Source organism: Dermacentor albipictus, chromosome 4, assembly GCF_038994185.2.
Source record: "Dermacentor albipictus isolate Rhodes 1998 colony chromosome 4, USDA_Dalb.pri_finalv2, whole genome shotgun sequence".
In the NCBI taxonomy this organism is placed as follows: Eukaryota; Metazoa; Arthropoda; class Arachnida; order Ixodida; family Ixodidae; genus Dermacentor; species Dermacentor albipictus.
In genome coordinates this window covers 152,981,111-152,994,223 of record NC_091824.1, presented here as the reverse complement: position 1 = coordinate 152,994,223, position 13,113 = coordinate 152,981,111, and the positions used below count along the sequence as shown (strand labels likewise).

General features: G+C 45.4%; 1 protein-coding gene across 1 annotated transcript; it reads right to left on the bottom strand.

The window, feature by feature from the left end:
- Positions 1 to 8,452: 8,452 nt before the first annotated feature.
- LOC135903840 (uncharacterized) lies at positions 8,453 to 13,074 on the bottom strand. The gene is made up of 4 exons (XM_065434248.1): positions 12,948 to 13,074; positions 11,809 to 11,964; positions 8,993 to 9,106; positions 8,453 to 8,639 (listed from the first exon to the last, which is right to left on the bottom strand). Exons 2-4 carry the CDS (start codon positions 11,908 to 11,910, stop codon positions 8,499 to 8,501), a joined length of 357 nt encoding a protein of 118 aa, XP_065290320.1. The 5' UTR covers positions 11,911 to 11,964; positions 12,948 to 13,074; the 3' UTR covers positions 8,453 to 8,498.
- Positions 13,075 to 13,113: the final 39 nt, after the last annotated feature.

Here is a 13,113-nt window from a genome sequence, read left to right as displayed (position 1 = left end):
CAAGCACGGTGTGCGAGTACGTATTAACGCGATAGCGTTAAGGAGCTCGTGTCGCAGAAAAGCCGGTGTCGTCGGCGTCGGGTGTCGGCGTCGGTGTTTGCGGCGTTGACCGTGAGCGATAAATCACGGCAGGCGCTTCATAAATAAAAAGCAACTTTCAAGATTGGCCCGGTGGGAATCGAACCAGGGTCTCCAGAGTGTGAGACGGAGACGCTACCACTCAGCCACGAGTTCGACGCTTCCAAGCGGTGCAAACGCGCCTCTAGTGAATGCGGTGTTGCCTTCGAAACGAGCCGTGGAAAGTTATACTGCGGTGTATATCGGTAATTATGAACATGTAACGTACAGAAGTCACAATTACACGAGTTGCGAAGTGCGTTTCCGCTGCATTTCTTCTGCGCTTTCCGCACACGCAGAGCCATCTTGCGGCAAACACAGAAGACCCGCTCCTCTCAATGTACGGCGCTGCCCCGACAGGAGGCGCGCCGCGCGCGCATTGGGACCGCTGCCAGGCGCGTCGCGGGACTCCCTCTCCCCTGACGACGCTTCGCCGTGCTCCCGGTTTAGATCACTATCTATCTCTCTGCCAGTGCCGATCACGACGTTTGGCTGGCGTAGATCGTTTCCCCTCCGAGACACCGAGTTCTTTGGTTCGTTCCGTTCGCTCAGGCGCACGTTTCGTTGCCGCGCCGAACGCTGCGTTGCTCGACGCTCACCGCGTGATAGGTGGGCGCTAATTCCGATGCGGGGCGCATCGTAAGTGATCGCTGTGCCGTAGCGCATTGTCGACCCCTTGGCGGGTCGACGGGAACGCTGTCGCGTCCCACTCTTGAAGGCGAAGCTTAAGCGTCCTCCAATTTTCTTCTTGCTCGATGTTGAACTTGTGCTGCTCACCTAGTCGTGCTGCAGGCTGGAGAAAGTGAAGGACAAATTAAACTCCTCGATTATTGAAGCCTCCTAAAAAAGAAGATGCGCAGGATAACTTTGATTACGCACGTTCAGAAGGTAGTCGTATCTCGAAACTTCCTATAGTACGTAGCCCAATGCTCAATGAATTCAATAAATGCGCTAGTAATATCTTTTAGAACAACAGGCGCTGATGAGACATAATGAGCTGTGTGTGTGCGTGCGTGTGTGTTTTTGTGTCTGTGTTTCGGGCTAGAAAGGCATCAACTCGAGTGTTCCAAGTGAAAAGAATCAGAGGCGAATGTTACATCCTAATACTGGTCAAATGCGCTGCATGATTTTTTATTGCTTGTTTCTGTAAGTTTGCACCAGTTGACATGTAAGACATATCATATAAGTGCTTGGATAGCGATGCATTTGGGTGCGATAACAGGGTCTTGTGTTTCAATTTCTTCGGCTTTGACTCATGTCAAGAACAGACACCTGATATATATATATTTTATACGTATATATATTAGTCATGTGATAAGAAGCCAACAAACACTGACACCAAGGACAACATAGTGGAAATTACTTGTGCTTGATCAATGAAATTAAGAAACTATAAATTAATTTAAAGTGGATGAAAAAACAACTTGCCGCAGGTGGGAACCGAACCCAACACCTTCGCATTTCGCGTGCGATGCTCTACCAATTGAGCTACCGCGGCGCCGTTTCCCCATCCACTTTCTAGGGTATTTATGTGTGCTAGTAGAACCCTGAGAGTGTTAGCCAGCGTCACCACTCACAGACCTTGGCGGCGGACGTGGAACGTCTTTTTTGCCGCAGGCGTGTGGGTTCGGTTTCCACCTGCGGCAAGTTGTTTTTTCATCCACTTTAATTTCCATTAATTTATACTTTATTAATTTCATTGATCAAGCACAAGTAATTTCCCCTATGTTGTCTTTGGTGTCAGTGTTTGTTGGCTTCTTATCACATGACTAATAAATATCGGGCCCCTGGGTTAACCCTCTTTCTTCTCGTTCATTACACAACGAGGGTCTCGAATCCGGCTACATTGATGCCTTCAGGTAGCATATGTGGGTTTATTGACCAGTTGCCTTCACCCAAATAGATCACGTTCTCGTGACTCGCAGCGGTAGCTCAGTTGCGCTTGCGGTCGCGGATTTTATCCCGGAGGCGGCAGCTGCATTCCGTTGGGGGCGGAAGGCAAGAACGCTTGTCTAGCGTGCATTGGGTGCAAGGTAAAAAAAAAGAAACACACAAGAAAGACCGGATGTTCAAAATTAATCTGGAGTCGTCCACTACGCCGCGCCTCATAATCTGATGGTACTTTTGGCACATAAAACCTGATACTTTTATAACGCAAAAGCGTTAAGGACCCCGTATCGCAGGAAGTCCGGTGTCGGTGGGCGTCCCCGTGAGCACGGGGGCGTACACCTCACGGGGGCGTCCCCGTGAGGTGTACGTATATTCCACGCCTTTCTATATGGCGTGCGATATATGCTAGGTATATTTCCACACTATTCTGTCAAAAAAGTTCCTCACACCTTGTCTTACATTCTTGACGATGTTATTCCACGGAATTTTGAGAATGACAGCCCACAAGTAGTCATGAAAGGAAACACCGACTGCACATGCCTTTTCTGGTAAATCTTCTCAGACTGAGATAATAAAAGTGCGAAACAATAATGGAAAGCTGAAAATTATGTAAATAATTTGGCGCGGCTGCGCACAACCTCCAGGATCGGCCCACGCAAGAGGCCGCGTTTCTACCAGAAAGCTCGCCTTCGTGCATAGCATCCGCCACCAGTGTTTCACGGTAAAGATTACGGTTACATAAGCTACAGTTGCCGGAAAGTGTGAGAAGCAGTCACGGATCATTAAATGCGATCATGTTCCACTCTTAAAGGCAAACTTTATTCGTCCTGAACTTTTTTTTATTGTTCAATGGTTACAAATAGTGCGCTGGCTGCTTGTTTGTGCGTGGGCAACCGTTTGTCCCATGTTTAAGTCAACCTTCTAGACTTCGCGCTACTCGATAGAGACAATTTTCGTACGTACTTTCTTGCGGTATTCTATTACTCTCGTAAATCAACCTAAATACGACGGTATACTTGGGTACAAATTTTTATTACTGCATCAAGGATGGCCGGAATACCTTGACAGCGCCCTTGGTTTCTAGGAACAGATATTGGTGAAGCCAGCGTTTGCCCAAACGGGGAAGACAATAGCTGTAATATAAGTCAAATATAACACTCGGTGATGTATTTGTTTCATTTTACTCCTGGAAAAAATATTAATTTCTTTCTCTTTCCCAGTTTAAACGAACGCAGATGACAATGTGGGAACATTTTCATGGACGCCTTTAAAATTGTGCACTTTGCCTCCATATATAGAACTTTTTGACTGCAGAAGAAATTTGTACAGGAGCCAAAAAAAAAATACGCTAAAGGTGCTCCGTATGTTAGAGCGCGTCATTCGAAACCGTCAGTCAGCGCTTGTGGGTTAGTCATTAATGCAGCCTTCGTAAAAACATGAAATGAAAAAGGAATACCTGCGACTGTAGTGCAAGAAGTCTACACGAGCGTAACCGTCTACTGGTGGGTCGATCTTCCGCTGTGGATATGAGCCAGCGTTTGGACACAAGCACCAGGAGGGTGACAGCTAAACTTCCGGTGATGCAAACAGAGCACGTGTTATCGAAGCCTCTACATCAACCATGTAATATCGGGACTGATTTACACACCCGTCACTCCTGGCACCATGTAAATAATTTCCCGGAGTTTGCCAGTGGGTAGACAGCGCTCGTTTATCGCTCAAATAGTGCACTCCGCGGCTTAAATTGTGCGTCGGCGGATGTAACTTACTTTATTCGTCCGGCATACAAACGAAGCACCACCGGCTATTTACGTTTTCCGTCCTCTAGTATATATGTCAACGCCCGCTCTTTTGATTTCTGTGTGGAGTAACCGGCGCTGCTGCTGCAGTTGTTGCCACAATTCGGCTGATGTACGGATACCCACAATGGGGATTGGCCCCGCTGTAGGCGAAGGAAAATGAACGCAGCAAAAGGAAATAACGAAAACTGAAACAAAATAAAAAACGGGGGCATCGGGTGACGTAGGGAAAACAGTTGTACTAGCGGAAACATCATGAAAAGGTTCAGTGCACCAGGGTCGGCACACTTAGTAGCCTAACTTCCCAAACGCTTCAACGAATTTATGTAGAACTGCTATATTATATCACTGTCTGGTATCAACTATCACACACCAAAGGACAATGACTTTTATGACGAAAAACTTAAGTACGAAGAATATTCTGCGGATGGAGAAGTGACGGTAGAAAAAAAGAAGAAAGATGAGTTGTTTCAGGTTCGTCACGAAAAAAGTAATTATGCAGGAACGATATCCAGTATTCTACAGTGGAAGCTTCATAACGTCACCTTGCATTGTCGTGAAAAGCATTTGGTCATGTTCCGCAGTAATTGAAGGTGTCTGCTTTTTCGTTAGCTACCTTGTTTTCTTCGTAGAGTGAGAAACCATGAAAATTCGGTGTTACTCAGCTATAATCCATGAGCAGGTGGCGTCACTGCAGGCAACCCATGCGCTACAATAATAATCGACATATTCTCTGCCTGGTGAAATCTCCGAACCAGTCGATTTAGTTAACTCGCTTATGTTTGTGCACACTGCTTTCGTAAAGGGCAAATTAACTAGGTAATACAGGTGCATATACCGTGTCGCACGCAAAGTGCTTTTACAGTGAACTTTCGCTAAGTGCACGGGAACTTTGCGAGGCACATCTGCTTCCTTCGTATCGCTACGATATCAACAGAAAAACAAAAGAACCGGCAGTTCCGCCCATTGGAGAAGTAGTGAAAGTGATAGCAAAAGTTTGGCGTATCACTGAAAGCGTTTGTGAATACTGGCGTATAGGAAGCCTTCGCATACGCACGCCTACTTGATCGCGTATGTGGTGTGTTGGTCCATATGAAAGATTCTTACGCTGGCTGGATAAAAACGCCAACAGCGGTGTCGAATGCGCCGCACCTTGGAGATACACGCGATGAAATCGAAGAACCACCACCAGTGTTCTTCAGCGCCCAAAGGAAGAATTAGGCTTAGCGTGACGTGTACTGTATACGTTACGCTCAGGTCAGTGTATGCAGCACGTGGATGTGTTATTCACGAATCTCCGGGACAGGAATGCTAACGTATGTGCGCACAACAATCGTGCAAGCTGCGGATGCCAGAACGCAGGCGTGGCTCTGGCAAAGCCGACTGACCGATGCTTAACCGTGCGTTACCCTGGCTTCGTCGCTTTTGCAGCCGAACGCACTGTGCGCCTTGGGAGACCTAATCCTCTATTCGCGGGCCGCGCATGCGCGTCCGTACCGCGGTGGTGGCAGTACCAATGGTGAAGGGCGCAAAAGCGTCTTCAGAAGCCGTGTCCGCAATGAAACGCCACTGCCACAGAGTATCGAATCGTGCCGGAGCGGCAATGTGCCTATGAGAGTCGAATGCACCAACTATGGTGCTATCATTGCGTGCTGAGGAGTTCTTGTGTGTTTAAGAGCATGCGCAGCGCTGTCTCAAACAGCACCATGAAATACATGTCGGTACATCAATTTCGATTTTGAAGTTTATGTTTGAACCGGTCACAGAGCGGGGTAAAGTTGGTTATGAGTGCCGGTCTCCAAATTATTTTGTTTACCTGGGCTTCCCTTCTCGTGTGTCTAAATCTAAGTACAGCAGCGGTTTTACATTTCCCCTCATCATATTGCGGCTTCAGCATCTAGGAATCGAACCCGCGACCTCGTGATAAGTGGTAGAACACCATAGACCGCGAGCCACCGCGGCGAGTGGAGGCCGGGAACAAAAGCAGCAACTTGGAAAAAAAAAAAAACCGTGTTACCTTCGACTACGCCAGTTGGCCGCGCAGAACTGCCACACCGCCACTACAAGCGAAGAGAAAAATATACAATTCTTGTAAACAAAAGTTGAATGCTAGCAGAATGCTCAAAAGCCCCTGGCCAGAACAAAAAAATATATATACAATATAATATTTCGCCTGCCTTCATGAAATTCGCGGTGCGAAATAATGAAATCCACGTAATTACAGAATGATTTACACCGCGTCATTTCACTGTATAGTTGAAATACGCAAAAGGAAAGGTTCACGGAGTCTGTAAAAGAATAATTCATTATATCGATACAAAAGCTAGGAAGAAAGCGCGTACGCTTGTCAAATGGCAAATCTTATTCATGGGGAGACCGGCAACATTGTCTTTCTAAAGTTGATATATTCCCGCCCAATTCTTATCAACAATGAAGAAATCTGGGTATTTTTAATAGCCATTTGTGAGTTATAACTTAATTATAAAACATCAAATGTCTTCATAGTTCCGATTTTTTTGTTAGGCGGAAAGTAACACAATTTATGCAAGCGAGATTCTTCATTAAATAAGCACTTTCACACTTACCTTAGGGAAACTTCTGTAAAAGTCCATTAGTGTAGTTTTGATTCAATCTGCTTGCACATAATAGTTATCAACCTGTGCTCTGTAGGTATACTTTGTAGATAGCGACCGACAATACGTTTTATCGACTTCTGGAAAAATTCATCATGACCGGGAAAAGCTGTAGCTTCCCATACAAGGTCGCGGTGTTTAATTTAAAGCAAATAATAATTTATCTATCAATAAGTCAACTGAAGTATGAGACATCTTAATTATGAATTACCCCATCAGATATAGCAATCAGTTCTTCCACAAAATAAGTGGCCCTCCCTACCAAGTGCTGAACAGGAATAACTGCCTAGCATGTTTGTTTGCTCTGGAAATTCAACACGTGTGTTATTATATGTGATGTTGCGACGTAAATAAATAGCGGTATAGGTCCTTTCGCTGTCTTAGGCCCTGGATCACTTCCGGTTTTGCTCACTGGCGTAGTGCGCTAAATCTAGCGAGCAAGAAAAACATTGACAGCTATATCGAGCAGGAGGAGTCTGTTAACATCTAAGCCCGCAGCTTTCGAACACTTTTACTCTGTACATAACGACAATTTTACATGTCAAGGTTGCCGTAGTATATACGAGAAATTTTGTGTATTCATTCTAAGGCGTATAACGTATGTCTTTTAACTCAAAACTTAAGAATAGACTTTTCGCACAGTGGAGCAACTAAAAAAAATGGCTGTGGCTTAGGTAAGGTTAAGCCCAGGATGCGAAGCATACTAGCCTTTATTTTAGTTGTTGAACCACTGTTTAGCCTGGTGAACTGCTGTTGCTTGGCTATATTTGGTTCGGCTAGACGAAGAAACAACTCATGCGTTACTCTGCTTCGCCTTGGACGCCCCGCATTGGACGCGGTGAGCGTCGAGCAACGCAGCGTTCGGCGCGGCAACGAAATGTGCGCCTGAGCAAGCGACGCACGCCTGAGCCTTTGAAACAGCTCGTTTCTAAGGCAACACCGCGTTCACTAGAGGCGCTTTTGTACCGCTTTGAAGCATCGTACTCGTGGCTCAGTGGTAGCGTTTCCGTCTCACACTCCGGAGACCCTGGTTCGATTCCCACCCAGCTCATCTTGCAAGAGTTGAGCCAAAGCCACTTCTCCTCTGTCGTGACGTCACGGTGTCACGTGGTATTCAAGGCGACACCGCCGCGCCTGAGGAGCTGGGTTGAGCTCTCGTAATATGCTTCGCATAAAACACGCTTTGTGTTCCAGCGCAGGATACTGGTAAGGCCCGTCACCAGAAATTTCCTGGGGCCGCTCTCTCGCTGCTGTTATCGCGCGAGTGCTTGAATGTTGTCTTATTTAACATCTAATAAATCATAGGTCCCCGATGAACGCAATGAAGGACTTCGTCTGATATAGTAATCATCTCGATGTAGCAACGTTATATAAAAGATATCTTATCGTCCATGTAAATCTTAAATTTGCATTTGGGTAACTATATACAGTATCATTCACAAATAAACTCCGCTTGGGTCCAATAAAATAATCTCTTACTTGTGTCGTAGGCAACGTCAGACTAAGAGCTCACGAAGCTTTTAGCTAGTGCTACATACAACTTGTAAAACAGAATTTCATCGTGTTCAGTTTGGTAATCGGTTGCATTGTGGCTTCCAGCGCAGTAGTTTTCTGCGTTCTTTAATATTATCAAAGTTTTGACAAAAATCGCCGATGTTTGTTTAAGTAACTGTTGGTGAGAGCATCTGGAAGAAGCGGTGCAATATAACTAGATACAGGAGAACTCACTTGCACAAGTGTAGGACTTTGGTCTACAGCTGATTTGAGTTCAACGCCACTAACAGCTCAGACAACTAGTGCACATGATTATGTAGCCATCTGAGGTCTTAGTCGGCTTGAGCTAACCAGCCCAACTCCATACTCTCAGTCTCGACACTTCCGGAGCCGCATATCACAAAGGTATTTAATTTTTATGCATTGTGTGACACATAAGCACACAAGGGCGCTTGCCAGCACGCAATAGTGGAGTATACTACCCAAAAAAAGAGCTAATTACGATGTCCAACCAATATATGAGGCTGCCTAGTGTTGCCCCCCTTTTATGTATCAAACACTGGGATCACGCGCCAAGCTTCGCCTTGAAAGCCTTCAGCCTGCTGAAGGTGCCGTTGCCGCAGGTGTCATCGTAGTCCTCAAATTCTGTATCGAACACAGCCCAGCCCTGACGCACGTGTTGGTAGAGCTTGAAGAAAGCCACAGCCTTGAACACCGGAAAAAGATAGAGACGCACTCATTCACGTGAGCATGAAGTCACATGTCTAATGAAAGATGACACAACGCTCGTCATAAAGAACGCTCAAACTTCAGCCTTCTTCGAGCACATCTGCTCGAACTGTTCTACCAAGACACCGCCACCGCACGTGGCACCTTTCTGGTGCCTCTCTCGTTTGCATCTCTAGTTCATTTACCTATATATAGGAAGATTAACCAGCCTATTCATAAAAAAGTGCTTTAAAATTACGTAAACAAACCAATGAGGAATCCTATGTACGAGACTGATCGAACATTGGAAATGAAAACGTAGGCAGCCAACTCTATAATAGTTTCACGAACCTTTGCTGTCATTGTTTCAGCATCATCATAGACGTATGTCCGGTTGTAGCCATCGGAGTACAGCTTCACTAGGGCCTTGTTTACGACAAGCACGCCGGTTTTTCGGCTGCAAAGCTGCGAAGAAATGTGAACGTGGACGAAGGGAATTTATCAAATGCGCGTACAAAATTTTTTTTGCTGTTGTTGTTATTGGAGCTACCATACCAGGTAGGAAGGTGGACAGATTTTTTTTATTGCACTCAAGAATCATGTTGGTACAGATGGCATAGCATAGCTAGGCAATGCGACGGCCTTAGCTCATATTTTCTACAACCTTATGACAGGGGCGTAGCCAGAGAGGGGGGGGGGGCTGATGGGGCTTCAGCCCCTCCCCCCTCCGAAATTTTTTTTTGTGCTGTCATGCACCGCCCACCAAATAACCAGGGCGCCGGAAATTGTTCTGACTTGTCTAGATCGTCTATTTTTAAGCTCAAAAAGACATTTCGGCGCGAACATTGTGAACTCGGGCTGGATTTTGTGGACAGCCCGTCCGCCGGGAGTCACATACTCAAGGAGCCCCATCCGAGCACAAAACTTCAAGTGCGTTTTGATAACGAGTGGACTCAATGCGGTATCTCGCGAAGGCTGCGGAATCTAAGGAGCGCATGGTCTTCAATTCCGAAACTTCATGACCATAAAGTTCCCATGAAATTTTGATTCGAAAGGTGCATTGACATTTCCAAAGCTGTCCTTTTGATTTTTTTTTATTACGGAACGATGTGGGCGTAATGGTCTTATAAACATTTGGCAACAAAGGTGCATCGACTTCTCTAAAGTCATACATCGGACCATACAACGAGACAAGCCAAATCAACACACTATCAAACAAGTTGACAAAGCACGCAACGAGGTCTGACGAAACGAAGCGTTGCGGTGGTTCATTTGTGCCGTCGTGTCACCGAAAAAAATATCAATTTTTTTTTCACCTGCCCAAAAGCATCCATGTCAATACGTTAAAGCCAGCAAAGCTAACTATTTTCTTATTTGTTTGTTAAGTTTACTTTTATTGCTAGAACACATTCAGCCTCTTCAAATTTCTTGTTCTTTGTACCCGCGGGCTGCCAGAGCCAGCCAGAGCTCATGCGCTTTTCTCGTGTTGCCCACGCCCCCGCGCGGCGCTCTTTGATGCACGTTTGTTTTTTCTCTGGCCGATTGGATTTTGGCTTGGCAGAGTTTTGGACGCTTTCTGTCCAGCAGACGAGAAAAATAAACAATGGCTGCTCGCCGTCAATGGGCACTCGACCGATTGCAACGCCTTCGCTTGAGGGCGTCACATTCACTTCTATCTTCTGCAACCCCTCCGTAAAGTCTTTTGTCTTGCCAGTGTAGGATACCGAGAGGAATGCATATGGTTCTCTGTGAACCAAGCGTCTCACGTTTTCTTCGACATTCCTTAGGCAGCCAAATTATAGGCCCAAGTGGGCATTCGATTCTGGTAAGATGCTTTCCTTTGCGTTCTTTTTTTTTTCATTTCAGTGCCCTCACCCCACAAAAGAAAAGTCATTGTTGCGGCGCAGCGAATTGTCGCATGGTGGAAGTTCGATTTTGTTACTTCTTCTCTTGCGGAAATTAACGGACCACGGGACTATTTATTTGCCGAATACTCTTATCCTGTTATTGCGATAGCAATATATGGACACTGCAGGTGTATTCCTGCCGTCGCCATTGCCCTCATGTTTCGCATAAAGTCCAAGGGCGATAACAACGTCACCGCACGCCCCATTCTGCATGTTCGGGTGAAAGCGTAGAGTGGAGGGGAGATGGGTGAGCCGACAACGGCGGCTGTCTTGTGTGCGCCAGAGAGAAAGCGGGGAGGAAGCGCACCGCCTTTCGTCGAGTGCGATGCCTCGGCGAGAGTGCAGGGAGGGCGCGGGCGGGGGGGGGGGGGGAGGGGCGCATAGGCATGTAACATCTGTGAATCCATGATTGTTCAACGTGTTTATTCCCCTTGTTTGACGCATCTTATACAGTGACTTTTGCTTAGACACGTATATTTATTGGAGGTTTATGCGTCTCTTAAATATCTTGTTGCACGGTTTTGTGTGTACATGCAGAGAACTTTGTTTCGAGTAACACTTTTTTTGCCCTGTGTCAAGCTGTATCTTCGCATTTGTATATTCCATTGGATCTTAGCATTCTTTATGTGTATATTGCAGAAGTCGTGCTTTTAACATGTGCTATCTGTTGCGACTATAATTTTGGTGCATTTACTCACAATACACGACCGGTGACAGCTGCTCTTGCACAATACATTGCAACGAAGGACAGCGTCGGCGAGATTTTTCCCTGGCCGTAGTATGTACAAAAACGTAAACAAGGTTCTTTATTGACAAAATTTCGTTAAAATATTTGTCCTCAACTTGTTCATTTCATAGCACTCGCGTTTTTCATGCCGGCGGCATGCACAGTTTTGTTGGTTTCGAACTGATATAGTTCTAAAGTTCAGGTAATACTTTCTTTACTTATTAAATAGACAAAAACATGCAAGCATTTTTATCAGTTACTTCTGGCACAGTATTGTGGGACATACGAATATATTCTTCTATGAAGAAATACGTATTTTACATGTCTTGACAGGGCGTAGCGTTCAAGAATTCGTTTGCCGCACCTTTGGCAATAGAAACGCAGTCATTAGTCATGTATTTCATCTCTCGACAAATTCTAGAAAGAGCAAGCCGAGCTGGAACGTGAGAACACCCCCCCCCCTCTCCCCCGAACGAAATTTCTGGCTACGTCACGACCTTACGGCCATTCCCGAGATCACGAGGGGCACCTACCTGCGAGAAGTCCTTAATCACCAAAGATCCCGCGCTTAGAACGTTCTTCGCGGAGATCTTGACCTTATGGAACTCTCCCACCATCAGTGTGAACGACGCCATGACACAAGTTCTTGGAGGAATGCTGCCAGCGTTTAGGTCTCTGGCAGTGCGAAGCTAAAAAGAATTAAGTTACAACGTTAAAAATACTATTAAGAAGGTAAGTCATTTGCGTTGTAGCATGATAAAAATGGAGAACATAATTCACGTTTGCCAATAAAAATAAATTGCACTAGCGAATAACATTCAGGTTTCGTAAACCATTTGCAAGCTACCAGGTTAGACTCATGCCCCAGGCGCCAATTAAAGAAAGTCGACTGCATGAAGGTTCGAAAAACTTCATCAACGCTGTTAGAATAACAACAGCGACTGCTCCAGCTTTGCCATTTTTGTTGACGATAGAGAGACAAATCAGAGCCCATGACGTCAGCAAGTTTTTTTTTTTTGGGGGGGGGGGGCACAATTACTATATGTGGAACCCTTGTTTGAAAATGGCAGCTCAAGGGCGAGGTAAAAGACAGACGCTAAAATTTATGACCACGTCATGAGGGCGCGCGGTGGAGCCTAAATGTTCTTCCCTGCCCTTACAACGCTCCTGGCCGTTGTCGAAGAATCTAAAGTAAGATAGGAGGAATTAGCGTAACTTGAGAACCAAACTTTCAACAGGAAAACCATTTACTCTACATCTTGAACATAAAGCCACTCTGCTCAATAAGCTAACATAACTAATAAACCCTACATCTAATAATACCATGTGATCATTTGTGCTCAAGTGGGATTCCAAATGATCATATTCCGCTAATCAATATTGCAATGTGTATTTTTTTCTTACCTGAGCGATTCCGCGTGGCATTAAAGTTATGGAAATTAAAAATTATGGTGATAGCCATAATTGCAGACGCGCGCCAATCATCTTTACGGCAACGACACTGCCTGTGCCTTTCTTGTGGCGCTAATCAGCGAAAAACGTAATAACCTTTTTTTCCCTGTAAAGTTGATTAGCCTTGTGAATACGTTAGCATTAAGTGAGAGAGTATTGTAATTTACCAATAGTACAGTTTAGAAATATTATAATGAAATACTGTCACAAGTATACTTACAAGAGAAGGCGCGCTGACTACGTTGGTTTCCTCCTGACCGTGGTTCCACAATGTTCCTATGAGAGGATATCTACCTGTTTCCCAGTCTGCAATATGAGTGTGGACAATGAAAATTGTCACAGGGAGATGGCTGAAAAAAAAGTACACTTACTATAAAGAAATGTCA

Bases quoted from the DNA above. Each gene is read 5' to 3' on its own strand.
- LOC135903840 (XM_065434248.1), bottom strand. From the start codon at position 11,910: ATGGCGTCGTTCACACTGATGGTGGGAGAGTTCCATAAGGTCAAGATC. The intron at 9,107-11,808 runs GTAGGTGCCCCT...ATTTCTTCGCAG, and splicing joins TGATTAAGGACTTCTCGCAG to CTTTGCAGCCGAAAAACCGG. The intron at 8,640-8,992 runs GTTCGTGAAACT...CCGGTGTTCAAG, and splicing joins CTGAAACAATGACAGCAAAG to GCTGTGGCTTTCTTCAAGCT.